This window comes from Carcharodon carcharias, chromosome 7 (genome assembly GCF_017639515.1).
Source record: "Carcharodon carcharias isolate sCarCar2 chromosome 7, sCarCar2.pri, whole genome shotgun sequence".
In the NCBI taxonomy this organism is placed as follows: Eukaryota; Metazoa; Chordata; class Chondrichthyes; order Lamniformes; family Lamnidae; genus Carcharodon; species Carcharodon carcharias.
Genome location: NC_054473.1, coordinates 155,102,124 through 155,128,481, shown reverse-complemented (window position 1 = coordinate 155,128,481; position 26,358 = coordinate 155,102,124). Strand labels below are relative to the sequence as shown.

At 42.6% G+C, this 26,358-nt stretch overlaps 1 protein-coding gene across 5 annotated transcripts in view; it reads right to left on the bottom strand.

The window, feature by feature from the left end:
- The window catches only part of LOC121280341 (BTG3 associated nuclear protein), a 281,633-nt gene that overhangs the window by 124,667 nt on the left and 130,608 nt on the right, over positions 1-26,358 (bottom strand). For all 5 annotated transcript variants that reach the window (XR_005943600.1, XM_041192229.1, XM_041192230.1 and 2 more), the window contains one exon: positions 24,690-24,857. Coding sequence is in view for 4 of the 5 variants with exons in the window: in XM_041192229.1 (XP_041048163.1) it covers positions 24,690-24,857 (168 nt within the window). In the remaining variant the exon portion in view is untranslated. The remainder of the gene's footprint in view (positions 1-24,689; positions 24,858-26,358) is intronic.

Below are 26,358 nucleotides of genomic sequence, written 5' to 3'. Positions count from 1 at the left end.
ATGCAGTTTATATTCTTGCCATTTCACAGAATTGTTACAGCACAGAAGGAGGTCATTCGACCCATCGTTTCTATACTGGTTCTCTAAATGAGCGTTATGAATTAGTGCCATTCTCCTGTTTTTTCCTCATACCCTTGCACAATGATTATTTCAATTGCCCTCTTGAATGCCTCGAAAGAATCTGTCTCCACCACACTTCCAGGCAGTGCATTCCAGACTCGAACCACTCGCTGTGTGAAAAAGTTTTTTCTCACATCACACTTGCTTCTTTCGAAAATCATTTCAAATCTGAGCCCTCTTGTTCTCGATCCCTTGACGAGCAGGAACAGTTTCTCCGGTTTAAACAGCACCCTCAAGATTTTGAACACCTCTATCAAATCTCCTCTTGGCCTTCTCCACTCCAAGAAGAACAATCTCAACTTCTCCAATCTATCTTCATAACTGAAGTTTCTCATCACTGGAACCATTCTTGTAAGCCTCTTCTGCACTCTCTCCAATGAGATCACACCCTTCCTATAGTGAGATGCCCTGAACTGTACACAATACTTGAGCTGAGGTCTAACTAGTGTCTTATATAAGCTCAGCATAACCTCCCTGCTCTTGTGCCCTATGCCCCTATTCATAAAGCCCAGGATACTGTATGCTTTATTAACTGTTCTCTCCACCTGTCCTGCCACCTTCAATGATATACATTCATATACACCCAGATCTCTCTACTCCTGCACATCCTTAAGAATTGTACCCCTTATTTATATCGTCTCTCCATGTTCTTCCTACCAAAAATCACCTCACACTTCTCCGCTTTGAACTTCATCTACCACCTATCTGCCCACTCGACCAACTTGTCTATGTCCTTTTGAAGTTCTACAATGTCCTCCTCACAGTTTGCAATGCTCCCAAGTGTCGTATCATCCGCTAACTTTGAAATTGTCCCCTGCACACCAAGATCAAGATCATTAATATATATCAGGAAAAGCATGGGTCCTACACTGACCCTGGGGAACTTCAATACAAACCTTCCTCAAGCCCAAAGAATATCCATTGACTATTACCCTTTATTTCCTATTACTCAGCCAATTTTGTATCCACATTGCTACTGTCCCTTTTATTCTATGAGCTGTAACTTTACTCACAAATCTGTTGTGTGGCACTGTATTGAATGTCTTTTGAAAGTCCATGTACAGCCCGTCAACCCTCTCAGTTACCTCTTCAAAATAGTCCAGCAAGTTAGTTAAACACAATTTCCCTTTTATAAATCCATGCTGGCTCTTCCTAATCAACCCACATTTTTCCACGTGACTACTCATTCTACCCCGAGTAATTTTGTCTGGAAGCTTCCCCACCACTGAAGTTAAACTTCAGGGATTAATTTATCATCAAATTTTTATGTTTGCTTTACTATTTTTCCAATCTCCCTCTTGCCAATTACATGAAATCTATAAAAATATTTGTATTTTTCAGTTACCTTATTTTTAAGACTTTTTTTAACTGCATTTCAAAAACATTGTAAATTAAAGGCATTGAATACTCAATTAAATAGAGCTGAATACAAAAACCACCTAAAGAAAACAAAGGCTGCTAATAGATCAACTAAACAGCTAATAGAAAAGAGGGTCATAGACAATTGTGGAAATGATGGGGTAAGCTTTTACAGTTGCCTGAATTACAAAGGAGTCATGGGGTATGGTGGAAATATTAAATGAGTACTTTGTGTTATTTTTCACTCTCCAAGATGATGCTTAACTATTTGAATTGAATGATTTTACTAATAAATCTAATCTAAAATAGATGAACAAGTGTTGCTGGCTATCTGTAGGAGTTTCTTCACAGGGCCAGCTCTTCGGAATCTATTCTCAACCGGTGATGTGCAATAGGACTGCTGCTCAAGTGCTCCAGTTGCTTAATGGTGAGGCTAATTTAAATAAAACGTGGGACATTAAAATGAGCCTGACCAACAGTTTTTGTGCAGATATCCTCTTGGATATTGGATAACATGCTGACGTTTTGACCGTACACTGGCTTCAAGCTACGCCTTAGTGCAATCAATACATCATATTATCGGCCTCATTAAATTATTCATCTGTACCAAGGAGGTTTCAGGAGTGGCCCTCAATATGTGCTGATTTGACTGATACCGGCCAGTGATAGGGTGCAATGTCTATAATTGGCTGCAGCTCCATATTTTAAGGATGAGAAAATTGGCCAGGATTAAAACATGCTTATGTTTCTTGGAGGAGGATTTTTTTTTCAACACTATTTTCCCCAGACTGACTTTAGCTGACCGAGTTTCAAGTCACTGCAGAAGAGGAAAACTAGAAAAATACCACTTTTTAATTGAAAGATTAACTATTTTCTCCTGCCAACTAAGGTTAATCTTTATTTATGGTTCAACATTTCTCTAATTTTACTTCCACTCTACTTCAGTCTTCCTAATAGCGCTGCAATTATTGCTACCTAGCTCGTTTGACATTTTTTTTCTTCCTGTTTTGAACCATGCTTTCTACCTTCAATATTCTTCCAATTCCACTTCATATCCCCATGCATTTGCCTGCATTCCATATTTCCATACTATGTGAGACTCCATATGATTTGTATCAAACAACGTTGTAGTTCAAAAAGACGACTGTTACTGTAGCATAATGGGTTAATAGAATAGTTATGCTAATGAGTTAGTGATGTATATCATGATGTAACAGTAACATCAACAGTCATGTGCCAGATACTAGGTAGAGCAACCAACATACAAAATAACTACCTTTTCAGGTCAATTAAAAGCAGGCAATAAATACCACCATTGCCAGCAACACCCATACCCAAGAATTATTTTTTTAAAAGCCAGTTAAGGTCAACACCAAAGTAACAGTCAACAGATTATGGACCTTAAGAACAATCAGCTACTATCTGAATCCTAATTCTTACTATCTCTGCAGAGACCGTTAACATTTAAAGAGAAATTCAAAAGTGATTAACTGAAAGGACTATGCCACAAAATTTCATGTTTTTAAACAATAACTTTACTGTTTATGTAAAAAAAAACCAAAATAAACATGACCAACTTAGCACTGATCATCTGTCAAGACTTGATCCAGTTTCCTTCCGAATTCCACCTAAGAGATCCCTGCACATTACGAGATCTTGAGGGTTAATTCACTTCTTCAGCTGGGATCAAACCAAGTATGCCACAGCTCTTCACTTTGATTTCTCCTCAGTGTTGTAGCTATTTTCCAGGTACAAGATTCCATTGGCTTTTGGCTAAGCAACCCTCAAAATTTCCTTCAAAACCTCAGAACTGTAGACTTCTCAGCTCAAGCTTGGGCCTCACTTGGTTTGTGTACTAGGAAGACCCCTAGTTCCTAATGGCTTTTATGTTCCTTGATTTGGCTTGGCTTTGGACAAACAGACTGATTTCTCCCAGTCTGCTCTCAGGCTAACTGCTTTTCACTATGAAGGTTACTGCAGATTTCTTCCTTCTAGCTCTAAGCTAGGCAATTTTTTTATTATTCATTCATGGGATGGGACGTCACTGGCTCGGCCAGCACTGAAGATAAGGTGAAGATAAGCCACTGCAGTCCATGTGGTGTAGGTATACCCACAGTGCCAGTAAGGAGGGAGTTCCAGAATTTTGACCCAGTGACAGTGAAGAAATGGAAATATATTTCCATATCAGGACAGTGAGTGGCTTGGAGGGTAACTTCCAGTTGGTGGTGTTCCCGTATGTCTGCTGCACTTGCCCTTCTAGATGGTAGCAGTTGTGGGTTTGGAAGTGCTGTCTAAGGAGCTCGTTGAGTTCCTGCAGTGCATCTTGTAGACGGCACATACTGCTGCTGTTGTGCGTCGGTGGTGGAGGGGACTGAAGTTTTGTGGATGAGGTGCCAATCAAGCATTGTCCTAGATAGTTGTTGGAGCTGCACTCTTCCAAACAAGTGGACAGTATTCCATCACATTTGTGCTTTGTAGATGGTTGACAGGCTTTGGGCAGTCAGGGCGTAGCCACAGTATTTATATGACTAATCCAGTTCGGTTTCTGGTCAACAGCAACCCCCAGGGTGTTGGTAGTGGGGGATTCAGTGATGGTAGTGCCACTGCAGATTAAGGGGCGATGGCTAGATTCGCTGTTGTTGGAGCTCGTCATTGCCTGATACTTGTGTGGCACGAATGTTACTTGCCACTTGTTAGCCCAGGCCTGGATATTGTCCAGATCTTTGCTGCATTTGGGCATGGACTGCTTCAGTACTTGAGTCGCCGTGAATGGTGCTGAACACTGTGCAATAATGGAAGGAAAGTCATTGATGAAGCAGCTGAAGATGGTTGGGCTGAGGACACAACCCTAAGGACCTCCTGCAGTGATGCAGGATGCACCTCCAACAACCACAACCATCTTCCAGCTTCTTTTCCCCTCACAAACTCTGTCTTCAAACTGAGCACGAGCTCCCACCCACGTTCAGCACAGTGAACAATAAAGTTAATACTTTCTCTGTTTAAGGTGCAGGCCTGATTAATATTTATCTCTTTCATACCCTTGACTCTCACTGAGCTGCAAACTTTACAAGACTGTTGTAATTGAGGGTATAGTCCCTCCTGCTGTCTATCAGGGTCACACTAAGGCTCCGGCCAGTAAGCCCTAAGTGCGGGCAATCCAGGGGGTGCAGCTTCCTGACGAGAGTTCTGACCGAGTGTGTAGCACCTCCAAAAGCTCTCTGTAATAAAGTTTAGATGTTTCTTGTTGAAGCCTGCCCACTCCGTTAAGTCATTACATTTGGTGACGAGGGTAAAATTAGCTTTGACTCTGCGCCTCGCCCTGTTACTGAGATTGCATCGCATTTTAAGAAAAAAAAGAAAGACTACTCCCCAGTCATGACACTGTTCAGCAGAATCAATCCTTAAGATGTGACTATAGAAGACTGGAGTGAATATGTACAGAGCCTCAGATTTTATTTTGTAGCAAACAAAATTGCCATGGAGGAAAAGCAGAAAGCCATCCTCTTAAGTGCATGTGGCAGTAAAACATACAACCTCATTCACAACCTGAAGGCCCCGAGCGCACCCAATTCTAAGTCCTATAATGAATTAGTGGACCTCAGGAAAACACGCTTCCAGCCAAAGCCATCTGTAACCATAGAACCATAGAAAAGTTACAGCACAGAAGGAAGCCATTTGGCCCATCTTGTCCATGCCAGCCCAAGGACACCCAGGTGCCATTTCTAATCCCACCTTCCTGCACCCGGCCCATAGTCCTGCAGCTTACAGCACTTAAGGCGCAGATCCAGGTACTTTTTAAGAGTTGAGTTTCTGACTCTACCACCAACTTGAGCAGCGAATTCCAGACACCCACTACCCTCTGCGTAAAAAAGTTCTTCCTCATATCCCCCCTACACCTTCTGCCACTTATCTTGAATCTATGTCCCCTGGTTCTAGAATTCTCCACCAAGGGAAACAATTTTATCCTGTCTACTCTATCTATTCCCCTCATAATTTTGTACACCTCAATCAAGTCACCTCTCAGTCTTCTTTGTTCTAAGGAAAATAACCCTAACCTATCTAATCTCTCCTCGTAGCTACACTTTTCTAACCCTGGCAACATTCTTGTAAACCTTATAACAATGCAGCGTTTTAAACTTCATTCCAGAGTTAGGGCCCCGGGAGAGTTCATTGCAACCTATGTAGTGAACATCAAGCAGTTAACAGAACACTGTGACTTTGGGGACATATTAAATGATATGCTGAGGGACTGATTAGTTTGTGGAGTTGACGATGACGCCATACAGAGCTGTTTACTCGCCAATGTCGACATCAAGTTTAAGCGCCCCCTAGAAGTTTCCCTCACCATGGAAAGTGCTGTGAGAGACTTGCAGGCTTTGCAACACATAGAACATGGCGCCGTACTTCATGTTGGGACGGAACCTACCGCCAACCATGGCACGAAAACCAAACACACCAGGGCAAAGCTGAAACAGCCTGCAAAACAACAAACCAACGTGATTGAAAAGAATACAGCAGAGACTGAAGCTGCTGACATGGACTTTTATTCCCTGTATAACGTAACAGCTGTGAAAACCAAATCTGTCATTGTGCTAATCCAAGTTAATGAGAAGCCACTAATAATGGTGGTGGATACACATGCCTCAACTATGGTGGTGGGAGTGCATACTTTCAGGTACCTTAATGAAGGTAGATAGCCAATAAACCTAGAGCGGACAGCCACTAAATTAAGCACTTACATGGGAGAATCCATTCAGGTAAAGGACATCGCCAAAGTACCAGTTTCTTACAAGACAGCCCAGCTGCCTGTAATAATTGTGAAAGTAGAAGGACCCAGTCTTTTAGGCTGAGACTGGCTGCAGAAGATCAAGCTCAACTGGTCTGAGACATTTCACCAAAAATCAGATGGAGTTCCAGAGCTTCTAAGAAAATACAACACCGCTTTTTGGGATGAACTAGGGAAGTTAAAAGGCATGCAGGCCAAGATACATGTGGAGCCACAGGTGACACCTCACTTGTGTGCCTTATACATTGAAAGAAAAGGAACTGTGCCAGTTAGAAAAGCTGGGCATTATCCAACCTGCTCAATTCTTGGAATGGGCTGCGCCCAAGTTCCGGTAGTTAAGCCCAACCACATCAGACGTATCTGTGGAGACTATAAATTGACCGTAAATAAGGCAGCCAAACTAGATAAGTACCCTAACCCAAGGATAGGTGACTTTTATGCCAAACTGGCTGGAGGCAAATCCTATACAAAACTGGATATGAGCCACACTTACCAGTAACTAGAGCTTGATAGCACATCGAAACAGTACATAACTATTAACACACACACAAAAGTCTCTACCAATACACCCATCTACCCTTCGGGGTCTTGCTGGCATTTGGAATCTTCCAGAGAACAATGGAAAGCCTTTTGCAATGATTTCCATGAGTAATTGACAGTGTCCTCATCATGGGTTAACTGAGGCAGAGCACTTGATCAACCTGGAGGTGGTGCTAAGGTGGTTCATGGAAGTCGGAGTACGTTAAAGGAGGAAAAGTGCACATTACAGGCACCAGAAGTGACTTATCTAGGCCCCAGGGTGGATGCCATGGGACTGCACAGACATGGTACATCTTGTTTGACAAGGTGTTTACTAAAACCCGCTTTCACAGCCATATCTCCTTTCTCAGTGACTGTCTCCGTCTCCGACTTACCCCACGTGGATTTCAACTGAAATTCCACCCCTCATGTTTCGAACCCACCCAGGATTACAGGTATCTCCGGGACATAAAACGTTTCTCGGACTGCTGTTCCAGTCACATTCTGAAATCCACACTCAGTGCCATGCGCCGCCATATGAACACACTCGACCTCTCCCTCCAGCAGCACCGCCGTACCCTTTTTCAAAGCTGCGTGTGCCCCCAGTTTCATTTTATCCTTCGGCTCATCCGACGCCTCAACAAGAAACTTTTTCTCTTTCTCTCAAGTGCTAAGGAACGCAAGCTACAACAACTCATCGACACCAACACCCATCTAGGACCCCCCACCCCTGCCTGTTCCTCCGTCCCCACCCTTTCTTCCAATCCCAACCCCAGCCGTGTATTCACTATACCCCCTGACCTTTCCCTCTCCGATGCTGAACGTTCAGTGCTCAGCAAAGGACTTAGTTTCATACCCTTACGCCCTCACCTCAATGAATTTCGGGCTCGGCATGATACTGAACTCTTCTTCCGCTGTCTTCGTCTCCGGGCTCACTTCTTTGGGCAGGAGTCCTCTCCCAGTTCAACGGATCCTTTTACCCATCTCCAATATTCTCCCTCCACCTGGACCCCTCCCTCTGGATTCTTACCTTCTCTCGATCTTTTCATTGAGAACTGTCGGCGCGACATTAGTCGTCTCAATTTCTCTGCTCCTCTCACCCATTCTAACCTGTCTCTCTCTGAACTTACTGCACTCCATTCTCTCAGGTCCAACCCTGACATTGTCATCAAACCCGCTGACAAGGGTGGTGCTGTTGTTGTCTGGCGCACTGACCTCTACCTCGCGGAGGCTGAGCGTCAACTCGCAGACACTTCCTCCTACCTCTCCCTGGACCATGACCCCACCACTGAACATCAAGCCATTGTTTCCAGGACTGTCACTGACCTCATCTCCTCTGGGGATCTCCCTCCCACAGCTTCCAACCTGATAGTCGCCCAACCTCGGACGGCCCGCTTCTATCTCCTACCCAAAATCCACAAACAGAACTGCCCCGGTAGACCGATCGTCTCAGCTTGCTCCTGCCCCACAGAACTCATTTCTCGTTATCTTGACTCCCTTCTCTCTCACCTTGTCCAGTCCCTTCCCACCTACATCCGTGATTCCTCTGACACCTTACGTCACATCAACAATTTCCAGTTCCCTGGCCCCAACCGCTTACTCTTCACCATGGACGTCCAATCCCTCTACACCTCCATCCCCCACCAGGATGGTCTGAGGGCCCTTAGCTTCTTCCTCGAACAGAGGCTCGAACAATCCCCATCCACCACTACTCTTCTCCGTCTGGCTGAACTTGTTCTCACACTGAACAATTTCTCCTTCAACTCCTCTCACTTCCTCCAAATAAAAGGTGTGGCTATGGGTACCCGCATGGGCCCCAGCTATGCCTGTCTCTTTATGGGGTATGTGGAACATTCCTTGTTCCAGTCCTACTCCGGCCCCCTTCCACAACTCTTTCTCCGGTACATCGATGATTACTTCGGTGCCGCTTCATGCTCTCGTCAGGACTTGGAAAAATTTATTAACTTTGCTTCCAATCTCCACCCCTCCATCATTTTCACGTGGTCCATCTCTGACACTTCCCTTCCCTTCCTTGACCTCTCTGTCTCAATCTCTGGTGATAGACTGTCCACCAATATCCATTACAAACCCACCGACTCCCACAGCTATCTCGACTACAGCTCCTCACACCCTGCTTCCTGTAAGGACTCCATCCCATTCTCTCAATTCCTTCGCCTCCGTCGCATCTGTTCCGATGATGCTACATTCAAAAACAGTTCCTCTGACATGTCCTCCTTCTTCCTTAACCGAGGTTTTCCACCCACGGTCGTTGACAGGGCCCTCAACCGTGTCCGGCCCATCTCCCGCGCATCCGCCCTCACGCCTTCTCCTCCCTCCCAGAAACATGATAGGGTCCCCCTTGTCCTCACTTATCACCCCACCAGCCTCCGCATTCAAAGGATCATCCTCCGCCATTTCCGCCAACTCCAGCATGATGCCACCACCAAACACATCTTCCCTTCACCCCCCTTATCGGCATTCCGTAGGGATCGCTCCCTCCGGGACACCCTGGTCCACTCCTCCATCACCCCCTACTCCTCAACCCCCTCCTATGGCACCACCCCATGCCCACGCAAAAAATGCAACACCTGCCCCTTCACTTCCTCTCTCCTCACCGTCCAAGGACCCAAACACTCCTTTCAAGTGAAGCAGCATTTCACTTGCATTTCCCCCAACTTAGTCTACTGCATCCGTTGCTCCCAATGTGGTCTCCTCTACATTGGAGAGATCAAACGTAAACTGGGCGACCACTTTGCAGAACACCTGCGGTCTGTCCGCAAGAATGACCCAAACCTCCCTGTCGCTTGCCATTTCAACACTCCACCCTGCTCTCTTGCCCACATGTCTGTCCTTGGCTTGCTGCATTGTTCCAGTGAAGCCCAACGCAAACTGGAGGAACAACACCTCATCTTCCGACTAGGGACTTTACAGCCTTCTGGACTGAATATTGAATTCAACAACTTTAGGTCGTAAGCTCCCTCCCCCATCCCCACCCCCTTTCTGTTTCCCCCTTCCCTTTTTTTTCCAATAAATTATAAAGATTTTCCTTTTCCCACCTATTTCCATTATATATATAAAAAAAACCCACGAGCTATACCTTGTGTGCCCTACCATCCATTCTTAATTAGCACATTCGTTTAGATAATATCACCAACTTTAATTTTAATACCTATGTGTTCTATTGTACTATTGTCGTTGACATCTTTTGATGATCTGCTTCTATCATTGCTTGTTTGTCCCTACAACCATACACCCCCACCCCCCCCTCCACCTCTTTGTCTCTCTATCTCTCCGCCCCCCACACACACACCTTAAACCAGCTTATATTTCAACTCTTTCTTGGACTCGAACGCAAGTTCTGTCGAAGGGTCATGAGGACTCGAAACGTCAACTCTTTTCTTCTCCGCCGATGCTGCCAGACCTGCTGAGTTTTTCCAGGTAATTCTGTTTTTGTTATGGTACATCTTTTATTGCCTGAACTATCACCATCCAATATAACAGAACTCAAGTCCTTCCTGGGCACGATCAACTACTATAGCCGCTCTGTGTTGGCACCATTACACTCGTTACTAAAAAAGAACCACCATTGGCTTTGGGGGACACAACAGGAAGAAGCTTTCATGAAAGCAAAGGAATTGTTACATTCGTCGTGTCTACTGGTAAACTACAGCCCGTCGAAAGAGCGACTATTAACATGTGATGCCTCTCTCTATGGAGTGGGAGCTGTGTTATCCCAGAAAATGGAAAATGGGTCTGCAAGGCCCATTGGCTGTGTCTCAAGAACCCTCTCCACAGCCGAGAAGAGCTATTTCCAGCTAGAAAAGGAAGGGGTATTTGTAGTATTCAGGGTGAAGAAATTGCACCACTACCTGCATGTACACCATTCTGTCGGACTATAAACCATTAATGGGTTTATTCAGCAAGGACAAGGACATCCTGCCAATAGCATCAACAAGGATGCAACGATGGGCTCTGATATTATCTGCATATGTTCTGTCCTGGCCTACACATTGCAAATGCAGATGCACTCAGTTGGCACCCGTTGTCAAACAGTATTGTGCATACTCCCGTTCCACAGGAATTAGTGCTATAAATGAACTACTTAGATTTTTCACCTGTGTGCAAAACAAATTAGAAATTGGACAGAGGTCCAACTTTATTGAAAGTCAGAGACTTTATCTCAAAAGGATGGCCAGACTTGCCTGTATCTGAAGATGAGACCATTCCATGTCAGACAGACGGAATTGAACTGCCAAGGTGAGATTTTGTTATGGTGGTCAAGAGTGGTGGACCCACCAGAAGGCAGAGAGCCACTCTTGACAGAGCTCCATAGTGCCCATCCAGGCATATCAAAAATGAAAATGCTTGCACGAAGCTATTTGTGATGGCAAGGCATTAATGGAGATATTGAAAATTTCGTCAAGCACTGTCTCCACTGTCAGCAAGAACAGAAGTTGTTTGTTCCAGCTCCCCTGCATCTGTGGGAGTACCCTGGTCGACCCTGGATTCGATTACACTTTGATTACGTAGGACCATTCTTGGTTACCATGTCCTTGTTAATTGTAGATGCACATTCCAAATGGATGGATTATATAAAGTCAAGTCACCAACATCAAATGCAACTATAGAGAAGCTGCATCACAGTTTCAGCATACGTGGCCTACCTGAAATTGTCATTTCAGATAATGGCACCGCTTTTACCATCACAGAGTTTCAGAAATGTATAGATCTGAATGGAATCAGACATATTAAAACAGCCCCTTACCATCCCTCATCGAATGGCCTAGCCGAAAGGGTATTACAAACTTTTAAGTCTGGTATGAAAAAGATCTGGAATCTCAACTTTCCCACTTTCTTTTCAGTTATCGTACAACACCACATTCGACTACAGGTTCAACACTATCTGAATTATTCATGAAACACTGCCTGAGTGCACGGTTACACCTGGTATTTGCAAATTTAGAGGGGGAGGTAGAGAGTAATCAAAAATTAAACCACGACATACACAGCAAAGCTTGCACCTTCACTGTAGGTGACACGGTATTTGTGTGAAATTTTGGCAGTGGACCCTGTCGGGCTCCTGGAACCACTGTCTCAGAGACTGGTCCATTATCTTTCCAAGAACAAGTGGGAGATAGAATTGTCCGTAAGCACATAAGTCATATTTGTGCTAGAGAGACATTCCAACAACCAACTTCCACCTGTGATTAACAATAACCCATCAATTCCTGAGATGACTGATCAACCTAGAATAGGCATGCCCGATGTCTCTGTCGAGTTGCCAAACCCCAAACTACCACATTCCAATGACGTGTCTCATGCTGCTGTCCCAGGTCCTGTCATTCCTGTTGAGGAACCTCAAGTGGTCAAGCTGTGCCTCTGAGCTTCAGAGTTAGACCTCAGCTGAAGTACTGTGTACAGTTCTGGGTGCCACATTATAGGAAGGATGTGAACAAATTGGAGAGAGTGCAGAAGAGGTTTACAAGGATGGTTCCAGGGATGAGAAACTTCAGCTATGAGGATAGATTGGAGAGGTTGGGATTGTTCTCCTTGGAGAAAAGGCGGTTAAGAGGAGATTTGATACAGATGTTCAAAATCATGAGGGATCTGGACAGAGTAGATAGGGAGAAGCTGTTCCCGCTCATTAAAGGATCAAGAACGAGAGGGCACAGATTTAATGTGATTTGCAAAAGAAGTAAATGTGAGGTGAGAAAAAGCTTTCTCACACAAGTGGTTCAGGTCTGGAATGCACTGCCTGGAAGTGTGGTGGAGGCAGGTTCAATCGAGACATTCAAGAGGGCATCAGGTGATTATTTGAATAGAAACAATGTGCAGGGGTATGGAGAAAAGGCAGGGCAATGGCACTAGGTCATAATGCTCATTTGGAGAGCTGGTGCAGACACGATGGGCCAAATGGCCTCTTCTGTACCAGCCATATAAGGAGAGCAATTCAGAGGCTTGATCTTTAATCACCTGAAATTGTATGTATGTGTATGTTGTTGGATGTTCAAATATTTCCCATTATTAGAAATTGTAAAAATCTAAAGGGGAGGGGGGAGAACTGTGGTCACTGAGGGTCTAGCCCCTCCTGCTGGCTTTCGGGGGTCATCTGATGTTCTGTTAAGACTCTGATCAGTGAGCTCTAAGCATGGGCAATCCAGGGGATGGAGCTTCCTCACGAGAGTCCTGATCAAGTGTGTAGTGCTTGAAAAGCTCTCTGTAAGAAAGTTTAGCTGTTTCTTGTTGAAGCCTGTCCACTCCGTCAAATCATTACAAAGACCAAAGCTGCAAATATCAGAAGACATAGGAGCAGAAATTAGGCCCTTCAATTCTGCTCCGCCATTCAACCATGACCGATAAGTTTCTCAACCACATTCTCCCACCTTCTCTCCGTAACATTTGATCGCCTTACCAATCAAGAACCTATCTATCTCGGTCTTAAATACACTTAATGACCTGGCCTTCACAGCCTTCTGTGGCAATAAATTCCATAGATTCATCACTCTCTGGCTAAAGAAGTTTCTCCTCATCTCTGTTCTAAAAGGTCTTCCCTTTACTCTGAGACTGTGCCCTCAAGTCCTAGTCTCTCCTACTAATGGAAACATCTTCCCCACGTCCACTCTATCCAGGTCCTTCAGTATTCTGTAAGTTTCAATCAGATCTCCCCTCATCCTTCTAAACTCCATCAAGTATAGACCGAGAGTCCTCAAACGTTCCTCATATGTTAAGCCTTTCGTTCCTGGGATCATTCTCATGAACCTCCTCTGGACCCTCTCCAAGGCCAGCACATCCTTCCTGAGATACGGGACCCAAAATTGCTCACAATATTCTAAATGTGGTCTGACCAGAGCCTTATAAAGCCTCAGCAGCACATCCCTGCTTTTATATTCTAGTCCTCTTGAAATAAATGCCAACATTGCATTTGCCTTCCTAACTACCGACTCAACCTGCAAGTTAACCTTAAGAGAATCCTGGACTAGGACTCCCAAGTCCCTTTGCACTCCAGATTTCTGAATTCTGTCCCCATTTAGAAAATAGTCTATGCCTCTATTCTTCCTACCAAAGTGCATGACCTCACACTTCCCCACGTTGTATTCCATCTGCCACTTCTTTGCCCATTCTCCTAACCTGTCCAAATCCTTCTGCAGTCTCCCTGCCTCCTCAATACTACCTGTCCCTCCATCTACCTTTGTATCATCCGCAAACTTAGCCAGGATGCCCTCAGTTCCTTCATATAGATCATTAATGTATAAAGTGCAAAGTTATGGTCCTAACACTGACCCCTGCGGAACTCCACTAGTCACCGGCCGTCATCCTGAGAAGGACCCTCTTATCCCCACTCTCTGCCTCCTGCCAGACAGCCAATCTTCTATCCATGCTAGAATATCCCAGTTGTACTCCTGGATTTACAGAAAAGTCTGTAACTTGATCCCAGAAATATCTTCCCCTATCCCCTTCTCCAAGTTGAAATATTAAGCAGCTATTTCTGACACAACAGTCTTTAAAAACAAAAAGGGCAGATTTCAGCACAACTATTTACAATTTTGATACTGGTAACATCTTTGAGTTTCAGGAGGCTTAGGGCTGGATTTTCAGCTTGGCATGCGGTCGTGTGCCCGATATGCACGAGCATGAAATAGCGCGCGATGAGGGCTGTTAAGCCCATTAATAAATTATTGAAGTGAATTTTTCCCTGCCTGTCCAGCCTTACTGTTGATGGGTGGGCAAAAAGGCCAAGCGGCCTTTGGATTTTTGAGGAAACCTCATCCATAGGCGGGATGAGGTTTCTGATGTTAATTAAAAATCAAATAACATTTTTTAAATCTAATTTTTAACATGTCACTCCTCTTGTAACAGAGTCACATGAGGGGGCATATTCACCTTAATTTTAAAATCTTTATTTTTAATGTTAGAAATCTTCAGCTCCCCGAGGCAGATCTGTTCCTTCAGGGTGCTTTCACTGAGTGCACCTATCCGCATTCACTGACTTCTGCGCTTGTCCTCCTCTCCCCACTACCCAGGCAGCACTGAGCGTTTCAGCGCACAATTCACGCTGGTTGGCCGTTAATTGGCCAACCAGTGTGAAATTGCGGTCGGGGCCCAATTGCAGACGGCGGTCGGTTTCACTGCCGCTCCCAGGCCCACCCGCTGTGTCCGCCCGACGAGGTAAAACTCCTGCCCTTAAAGTCTGTTAACTGTGGACATAGCAACAATGTAAATTTCAGTCACTTCCCTTTCAGTAACACAATTTGAGTCTTCCCTTTCATCTTTAAGAATAAACACCCAGCTTTTACATTCAGCTGGACTGCAGCACAGATCACATGATCCCTTTCATTTATCCTAAATTTCAAAATACAGTCCCAAACTCTAACCATCCCTCAAATTAAAAGATGCAGTCCTAAAACATAATAATTATACTTCACTGTTGTAACATAATACAAAAGCAAAACACTGATGCTGGAAACCTGCAATAAATAATTTTGTTAAAATAAAGAATTTTGTGATGAATACTGTTATTTGAGGAAAACAGCTCATGGAGCCCCTCACTAGCCTCCAATCCCTACAAAAACACACAAAAAAAGTGAAATTAAAGAACATTTGCTGCCAGTTCCAGTTATATCCTTTTCATCCATTTTATTCAGGCTGGTATAAGGGAACATTGGTTCAAACCTTTCACAATTGCTCAAATTTGCAAATCAAAATATTGTTCAAGGTCTCAGAAATAAAAATGTAGGAATATGCTTTTCCCAGATTTTATAGCCCAAATATTTTGTTAAAAATAATGGTGACACTATTAACACTCACTGTTATTATGGAATGAATCAGTCAGAAACATCCAGAATCCACAGAGCACAGTTAAACATGAAAATCTGGAAACTGCTGTCCAATTTACCCTGCTCCCCCAAAAACTGCACTTAGACCAGTATCTCGACAGCAGACTGAGTATTGAAATCAATGTAAGGGCACAAAATTGCTACATTTACCCATTAGTTACTCACTAATTATTCCAGAAAATATTAGGGTTTTGCTTTCAGGTGTAAGTGAATTTTTAACTGAATTCTTCTGGCCAAATGCCTCTGGCATTGAAAGTTTAATTTTATAAGTGTGGAGAGTCACATTCTTTCAAAATTTAATTCTGCTTGGAGATATTTTTGATTTTTTTTTTACATTCACTATATCTTAATTCCGTCTTGCTTTCCCTCCCTGTACAGGGTTTTATAATGGAACTAAATATTTTGTTTTACAATTCCCTGGTTTAGGCTCTTATGGTTGAATTTTAATCTGGAAGAGCCCCTGAGTTTGCATACAGGGGTGGGGTTAAAACTGGGAAAAATGCTGTGCATCAGGAAGCTCACTCAAACCCACCAACTTCCACATTTAACTCGAGCACTTTAGGCTGCCTACCCACAACACTCCTCAGGAAAAGCAAGTTGCCAATTACCACAGTGCAAAACTAGAAGCCATCAATATAAGATAGTCACCAAGAAATAAAATGGTGAATTCAGTATACTGCATTTGCTACTCACAAATGCTGCCTTCTCCACATAGGGGAGGTCAAATTAAAACTGGGGTAACCAGTTAGCAGAACATCTCTGCTCTGTTCGCTAACGGGACCCCGAGTTTCAATCACCTGTTATTTTAATTCTCTTTTCCACTTGCACTCTCACCTCTTTGTCATCAACTTCATGTGCTGTTCCAATGAAGGTAAACATAAGCTCGAGAAACAGCACCTCATCCTTCAATTCGGCACATTAGTCTTCCAGATTCAGCACTAAACTCAACAATTTCAGATCGTAACCGCCTTCTGCATTTCTTGTCTTTTAAACAGCATTTGTTGATAATGATTCTACTATTCCCATTTGGACTTCCTCTAAACCCACTTTTTTATTTGTCCATTTAAACCTTCTCATGCCTTGCGCCATTGTCTCTTTTCTCATTGACTCTCTCCCACCTTCCACCTAGTCAGACCTTTTGCTTGTTCTTTCCCTTTCCCCATCTCTGTACTTGCTTAAAACCTGGTACTTTACAGGCTTCATTCAGTTCTGATAAAAGGTCATCTTTGATTCTATTTCTCTCACCTCAGGTGTTGCCTGACCTGGTGAGCATTTTCTGCTTTTCGTTATAGCACTGCAAGACTTCAAAAACAAGAAATCTGATTAGAAACAGAAAAACCTGGAAATACACTATCTGTTAGAATTTGAAAAGTGCCGATAAAGTTATTATTCAGGCATCATTCCTCCACAATTTCTTTATTCATTTTGCATCATCCTGGGTTTCAACAGTTTTCCCTGAATTACTGTATCCCCATGATACTTCACCAGATGCAACACTTGCCAATTTACCTCTTCCATATTATTGTCCAGGTTTGCAAACACATCTTCCATGCAAGACAATTTACAAATGTTTAATCCAATCTGTTATGCAGTTTCCAGTGCTCATGGAGCTCTCTCTCTCTCTCTCATACTGAGGCTGAACAATGATAAGGTGACTGGTTTGCAGAACACCTTCTGTAGCCTTAATTCTGCTCCTTCTTCTATTCCTAATTTGATACTTTCACCCCTGGCCTCCTACACTGGTCATGAAACTGAGTTAATTCAAGGAACAAATCCTATCTTTTAATTAGGCATTTGATCTAAATGTGCATCTTTAGTAAAACAAAATGGGCCGATGTCATTTCAGTGCTTCACTGTTGCCTAGCATTTTGCAATTCATCGCCTATTTTCTCCGAAGAGAAAGGATTACGGGCTACTGAACGAATTAACTATTTTTTGTGACAATAGTTAAGTGTGTCTGATTCTTGACGTTGACCTGTCCAGAGCCTTTGCTTTCTTTATTTTCTGACGATTTCAACAAGAAGGTTTAGGGGAAGAGAAGAAAATCTGAGGTTTATTTAAAGACTGTTGAAAACTCTATCAGCTGGTTACAGAATCACAACGGAAAAAATGACAGGCAGCTCAGCTACTTGAGTTTTCATTCATGGAATGCAAAATATATGGACCTATATGGAGGAGGGGAAAAAGTAATTTGAACAAAATGGTAGGAGCTGCAGACATGGGAGCGGATGGCGGAATTATTATTCCGAAGTGATTTAAACTAGAAATGACACTACTCCTTGTAAACAAGTGAAATAGATAGGTGGATGTTTCAGCTGGCAAAAGTATTTTTATAAATCCAATGCTTGGAGAAGGTACTTATGAGATTTGTTTGAAGTCTGACAGGATTCAAAGTTTCAGTTGACAATCATCCCTGGACAAATTATCAAGACCACTATAAATTCCCTCCTTGTCCTCATTACAGTAGGGGATTACATAACAATATTTTATTTTGAACTACCTCATCGAAAACATACCAATGCTGTAGGAAGTGAACGGTTTCTAAAGGGAAACTGACTTCCAAAATTATGCAACAAGGCATACTTACTCCATTGCAGCAGTCCTTGCTCTAATCTTTTCAAAATATTACACATATTTAATCTTTGTTACATGTATTGCTATTATTAATTTTCCCTTCAATATAATTCAAAAATGTAAAATGTCATTTCCTATTCTTTACACTTGCATATTATGCTAACCAGCTGCAAGACACTAAATGTATTAACTGTCACAGGATTACAGCAACAGTATAACCAAAGATTCTGCAGCAGGCTATGTCAGCTAAGTCCCATGTAATAAAAGTTATTACATCGATTCCTTCCTGATAAAATAAAGTCAAAATCTTAAAATAAATCAACATGTGATATAAATAATATAAGTAAAGGGATTTTGTTTTCTGGAAAAACAAACCAGAGTAAAATTGTAGTATAAGGCTCTGGCACATAGAGGGCTAATTTGGAACCGAGCGCAATACCACCCACACAGTTATCTAAGAAGGCGCATGACCCAGGCTTAGGGTCAGTGTGATGTTCAGCAGAGATGTGTAAAAGCCTAGACATGGAGATAGCTCCTTACCTGTACCCTTTGCTGTATATTTGTATGTAGTTACATGTAGTTAATAAAGGCTTGCTGTTAACCTACAGAAGACTAGGAAGGCTTCTTTAAGAGACACCATTCCGTAGCCAATACCCTCCCAACACGGTGGCTGCTCGGGATCAAAAATCCTCACCCTCACTAAAATGATGAAAGACTAAGAAAAATCAAAACCTTCAATGGAAATTCTGATCTGAGAGAAGCTCCCAACAGGAACTGAAGAGATTGAGACAATTCACCAGAAAATGCTCTGGAGAAGTGAGCGTGGAAGTTGAAGGCAGATTTTTTTTTTACAGCAGCTGAAAACTTCACTGAATCTCCCTTGGAAGTCCAGCTTCAAAACACAGAGTCTGCAATGGTGAGCTAAATCTTTTAAAGTTCCAGGCTGCAGTTAGTCCTGAGAGCCCTTTCACTAATCCAGTGTCAGAAGCACAGTTTGAACAAAACCCATCGCTAAAACCCAATCCCTTGACTCGGAACCTCAATATGTGGCCTCCAAACACATAAAAGAAAAAAAAATTAAATCTCTCGGGAACATCATGACTGTCCAACTCAGAAAACATCAAGCTTACATTTAAATCTGAATGCCTCATTCCTCAGAAAAGCGAGCCATTGAACAAAAGAAGTCGGCAGACAGCCAACCCAGGCAGCCATTTTTAAAAGTTTTCCTTCAAGAAGTGCGCCATCGCCATTTTGCGGAGTCAAAACCGGCAAGCAAGGGAAATTCTTTGTATTGTAGTGAACAGCGATGCCTTCTTGAAAGCCTGTAAGCTATTAAAGCTTACCCATACTTTAAAAATTTTCAACATGGATCACAATTCAACATTTCCAACTCAATTTGGACCAGCCCGAAGGCCAAATCCAACAGGAGATCTGGCATCCTTGAAAAGCAACTTTTCACATTACTGGAGTACATCAGGTCTCAGTAAAAAAAAAATCGAAGAGGCACAGGTTACTGCCTTTTTATACTGGTTTGGTGATCTCGCAAACTATGTTATCCTGATGCAAGGCATTGATGAATCTACAACCAGCCTCCAGGAACTATTAAATAGCCTTTGATGAATACTTTACTCTTCAAGTTGAGGAGAGTACAGGGCTTAAAAAGAGGCATAGAAAATCTCCAGCAAAGCGATGAGAGGGTTTAAGACAGTACCCAAACAAACCACACAAGGGCGCCACAGAGATACAGAACCTTCCAGAAGGCCAGGAATGTATCTTTTTGGGTAGCCTGAGATAGAATTCCCAAAGAATACCTTTTCAAAGATCCAGGCATATTTCCAGAACTGTATCAGCAGCTGGTATCAAATGACAAGGAAAAAGCTAAAGTTAAATCAGAAAAGCTGAACTGGAAGATTTTATGTGTAAGATTCAAGCCGAGTGTATACCTTTGAGAACATACGATAAGCTGAAGTCTTCACTGAACCAACTTGTTTGAGATCTGAACAAACAAATTTCAGAGACACCGCAAAGGTATCGGGGAAAATAACTACTCTCAATTCAATAGTTGGCAAATCAAAGCAGGAATTAGAAAAACTTAACCAGCTGTACAGCCAGGTACAACACTAGGCAGAAAGCGTACTCAAAGATGTTGTGGCCTTGAAAGACTCTTTGAAAAACCAATACATACCCCTGAAAAAATACAAGGAGTTAATTAACACATTGAATGCTATCTCAGGAAAAGCTGCATTGAAGCTATCAGTGACAAAGCAATACACTGAGACGCTGCATGAAAAAACAAGAGCTGACCAAGAAAATAAATAGTTGAAAAAACAGCTAATTGTCCTTCAGGATCAGACTCAAAAACAATATGTAACCCTTCAGCAATATGACGAAATAAAGAATACCTTGAGAAGCAGAACAGCAGAATAGACTCAATGAGACTCTGGCAAATTACACAAAAACTCGTGATGAAATAATTGAGCTTTGCAATGAAGAGGAAGGCCTGTTGAAGGACCTTCACATGCCTACAAGGATCCCTCAGCTCCTGTGGAACATTACGAAGTCAAACAAAATGAATTTAATGGCACTCTGAAAGAATCAACGAACCAGTTTTCAGAGAAGACTCAGGAATGTTCAGTATTCTGGGACGGAGCCGAGAGATACATGAAAGAGACTGCAAGGCTAAAGGAAAAAGTTGCATGTTTGGAAGAAACGTTGGAAAAATATTACATTTCCAAAGAGATGAATATCAAGAACATAGAATGGCAAGCAAAGATAGAAGTTCTTACTAAAGAAGGTGAGATTTTTTTTAAAACTGGTAGAAGTGCAATTATAGAGGAATTATACTCAGCTTTCACGGTTGAACAATAAGTTTGTTAAGGAAAAATGAGAACCAATGAGAACATAGGAAGTAGAACACTTATAAGATTTGAAATGCTTAAATAATGAACTTATACAAACAAATTCAACAAAGATAGAACTTCAATTAAAACATGAAGAACTTCAAGTATCTGACATCTCTCGTAAAGATCGTGAGAAATGTCTGGAATAGGAGAAGGAATTACGGAAGATGCACAACAGTTGCATGAATGCAGAAATAATGACAAAAACTGACGAAACTGTTGAACTCTGATCCAACCTGAACAACATTATGGAAGAGCAAATCCAGACTTTGGAAGCAGAGGAGGAAAATTCTAAGAAAATTGTAAGAGTTCTGAGGATCTAACAAATGAACTGGAAAAATCTAAACAGTGGTCAGTGACCAGGCAAGAAACATTCTGAACAGAACTGAATGCCCAGGTGAAACTGTTAAACTTATATAAGAGTTCCACAGATAACACTGAAACAAAGACAACCCAACTTAGCAGAGTAGTTGCCGAGCCAAATGAAAAGACTCCTAAGCTCCAAAGCAATTGAAAAGAAGTATTTTTAAAACTGGCTAAAATTGTGAAACTGATGCAAATGAAGATTCCAATCTTGAAACATGAACGTCCATATACATTGAGACAGCCCACATGACGAAAAAGAAAGAAGCATTAATGAAACAAACTCAATGTTCATCCACCCAGCAAGAAAGGAGTTAGAGTAGCAGCAAACACTGATCAACACAATCACTGAACCGATCGACAGCAGTTCAACATGAAGCAATGGAAAAAATGAAAGCATACCTGAATGCTAGTCCAACCTCCAAGCCAATAGGAAGCAACAGCAACAACAGACCTTATCACTCCTCCAACGGAACGGCGAACAAGATATGCAGATATTATAAGGTCTCCACGCCGCCTGAACCTGTAAATTCGAGGACTTGAAGGGTGGAGATGGGGTATGGATAATATTGTTGCAGTGATAATGTAGTAATAGCAATAGTGTGGTAACAAGGTAAATGCATTAGGCTGACAATATAAGACATGAAGTAAACTAGTGTAGCTTCAAATGCATTGGATAAAGACTTGGGGGTGGTATAGTATACGGTTCCAGCACATGCAGGATTAATGTAGGACTGAGTACAGTACCGCCCACACAGTGATGTAAGAAGGCACATGATCCAGATCTAGGGTCAGTGTGGTATTGAGCAGAGACGTGCAAAGACCTAGAAGGAGATAGCTCTTTGCCTGTACCCTTTACTGTATAGAGTAACAAGTAGTTAATAAAGACTTGCTGTTCACCAAGAGAAGAGGATGAAGGCTTCTTTAAGAGACACCGTTCTGTTGTAACCAACGCTCTTTCAACAAAATCAGCCTGTTACGATGGCTCTGCTGAGTGTCACTCAATGCAGTTAATCCGCATTAATTCCAAGAAAAATAAGATTGGTGCATGTGAAAATCTGTGAAGACCAGGAGGGAATTGTCCCAGATTTGTACTATATGTGGTAGCGGGTGAGAAAAAGGATGTTTTACCGCTGGCCGCAATGGTGGCTTTTCCCGCCATATCATCCCATTCCCAACTCATAGAACCATATAACAGTTACAGCACAGAAGGAGGCCATTCAGCCCATCTTGTCCATGCCAGCCCGAGGACACCCAGGTGCCCTTTCTAATCCCACGTTCCTGCACCCATAGATTATTAATTATTAATCGTCCATTCCTGGGAAATACACCATTTCGATGGTGGGAAGGCTCCAATTCGCCCGCTACGCTGTCATCTCGCCACTTCCTCATGCCAGGTGCCACATTTAAAATACAGCCACGTACATGCCTCTCAGTGCTTCCAGCCCAGGACTGCTACAAAGAAGATATGGCCCCGAAAGGCAAGATGACTGCAGCTCCCCGCTTTAGTGACGCATCCCTCGAGCGCTTTTTGGACATTGCGGAGGCCTGTCATGATGTCCTCTACCCCTGCTCTGGCAGCAGGAAGGGCAACATCATTACCGTTGCAGCTTAGTTGGCGATGGCAGTGGTGATCGGTGCCAATGCAGCACTGAAGAGGTTGGCCATCCGATGCGGACAGAGGATAAATGATCTCATATGATCTCATCTGTGCAGCCAGGGTAAGGCAACCATCTCATCATTTTGAACTCACATACTCAAGCCCATCACACAATCATTGGCATCTCATTCACTGCCAGCTCAAGGGACATCATTACTCACTCTCACATCTCCATTTGGCCTCACCTCCTCTGGAGACTGCCTCCACAGTTACCATCTTAAAGCCACTTGCACAGATGAACTTGTGCCCCACACACACTTGGGATACACCCTTCCCCACTCCAGCCCTCACCCTGCAGCCTCTTCCCTTGCCTGAGGCCACTTCGTAAAAGACAACTGATGCTTAAAAATAGGCCACTACTAAGTGGTCAAAGTTCTTTAACGAGTGCCTTTATTTCTATCCCTGTGGACTGCAGCTATGTAGTTTCTAAAAAATAAAGGCTTTTTTCCACTAGTCAGGTAAGGGCACATAAATTCATTATTACAAGAACTACAAGAGCATATTATGCTTCATTATACTTCAGTACAGTCAGCTGTTTTGCAGGGCTTAAGTCTCTGGAGTGGGATTAAATCCATGACCCTCTAACTGAGGGGCAATGGTTCTACCAAATGAGTAAGTAATGTTGGTGATTCAGAAACATGAGGATTTCAATAGCTTAGGGTTGAACAGAACACAGGCATTTTGCATCATCTGTTTCAGCCTGGATAAGTAGGTGAGGGATGGAATCGGAGACCGCATATGAAGTTTTGGCAAGAGCCAAATGAGGTAGCTATAGTCTTCCCGAAGTTCAAATGGGTGAAATTATGACCCATCCATGTTCAGATAGAATTTCTTATAACTCAGAATTGATTGCAAGTTGAGTGCGCTGGAGAGGGAAAAGGGAATGTTATCAAGTGACAGGTAAATGAGGGAAAGGACGGGGTGTGGGGGGGGTGGGGGTGTGTGATCCAAGATGGAAGCTGTGTGTGTTCCGGAGCTGATGTTACAGGGCAGGTGATGAAGCCATTGCTGGAGATGGGCTGGTTGTTATGACAAGTAAGAAAAACAATCACTTGGGGAGAGGTCCAGACAGATGAATTGGGATGAAAGGAAGCAGAAGAGCACAGAGGCTGACCATGTTGAAGTACACAGACAGAATAAGGAGGAATGCCAGCCACGTTTATGATTTTGACTAAGTCAGACTCAACGCTGTAGGCAGAGTGGAAGCCAGACTGAAGCAATTTACAGGAATAAAAGGTGAAGCATGAGTAAGGTGGCAATGATGTGTTCAGCTTCATCTTTTTAATCTCAACTTGAAAAGTGCTACCCCAATACCATTACAGCTCAATTTATATATTATGGAATAAAGTCAACAAAGCAATACAAGAAAACTTATCTCTTGCACACTTTTGCAATGACCAAAATATATGATTACTATAAACTATAACATATGTAAAAATAGACTAAGTAATTGCTTTATTGGATTAACAGATGTATTCTGCTTAAACATGCTTCCAAAATTCAAAAATTAAATAAATAACTAGGATATGTGAAATCTCTTTCTTTGATAATGTTTACACCATGTATTTTTGTACCTGTTCCACTCATAACTGAAGATGAAGGTGTCCTTCGGGCAAAACCTTTTACTGCCAAGCTTTGTCCACGCTGCTTTCTGCGCCAAGCCGTTCGACATTTTGAGTCTATGCTCTGTTTTATTCTGTACCAGTCCGATTCAGTGATTCCAAATTTATGGAAAAGGTGACCTGAAAGTTTTAAAAAACATGGTGAAAAATATAGCTTTGTACTAGATGCACATGATTACAGGTTAATTTGCATAAAACTTACCAATACATAGAATCATCCACCTGTGCTACCAAACCAAATGGCAAAACCCTAAAGTAAATCTCACCTGACTTGTCTCTCCATCCTCCTCCCTGACCCCTCCATGGCCCTACCTCAATTACTGCTGAATGCCATGGGCCTGAAAATCCAGAGTCAGTGCAGCAAAACAGGTGTTGACCTCTGTTCCTGACTCTGCCAGGGTATCCAAGATGAAAGCAATATGTGAAAATGCCCACATCTTCAGTTGTGTGCAGTTGCACCAGCCTGGTCATGTGTTTGGTGCTTCTGTGGGCTGGGAAGGAAGGAGTGGTGGGAACAGGATATGTGACACTGACATGCCACATGGGTGCAGCAGCTCCAAACTGTTATTTTTTACTTTTGGTCAATCAATTCCCTTGCAGATTGGGCTGGCAGTTTTCAGGTCACCAAGGCTATGCGCGTTTCAGGTTTGAACACAAAGGTGTCCCATACCCACAGACAGAAGCTGTTAGCAACTTTAGAGCACAGCAGAATTATGGTCAAGACCATTGATTTTTGTTTTCACAGAAAAATATAAATGGAATTGCACAATGTGGTCCCAGAACACCTGTAAAAAGTCAGGAAAATAACACTCAATGACCAACAACCAATGGTCTTAATTAGAAGTGAGTGGAGTAACAGAATGCCTTACCGAAAATACTGGCAAAAATCCTGGAATTTCATGTCATAAACAGATATTGATAATTCAATAACTGCAAAACAGTGGGCCTAGTCATTATGTTTTTATTATTTACTTCTTTGGCAGTCTTCACAATGTTAATTGAAAAATCAATAATTGTAGCAATTTGAATTCTCTCAATGGCACGTGATAGTTAATGGTCAAAATGCAGTATACATTTAGAGCAATATGATCATGGCAACAAAAAGAGACGGACATCAGTCGTCTTCAGTTAACAGCACTCTAGGCTTAGAGTCACCTGGTCATGCTGACAAAGATGAAAATATGGGCTATAACAGTCAGATGACCTGCTCCAAGATCATATAAATAATAGTCAGACCTCCTCTATCATGAAAACTGAAATTAGCCCAAAACCTCAAGTCAGAAATTGATCTAGATTTCTTCACTGGTCTTGTTCCTTAATGGAAAGTCTATGGAGCATTCTTAGCCAGTTTCAATACAAGTGGGAGCCAAGTACAGCTTCTTCAAATCATGGTTCCGTAGGTCAGAAATATTTCCTCTGAAGCCAAAAGACATACAACAGATTGTTGTGATTGATTTATTGATGAAAGAATGCCTTAAGGTGCTCATGCTCCTCAGTGAATTTACCAGTACTCATTACAATCAAACAAATGTTATTCCATTACATATGTAAAATCATGCCATACGTCATATTTCTCAGCAATTATTAAGAATTTGATGTTATTCTATGATCAGATGGTATG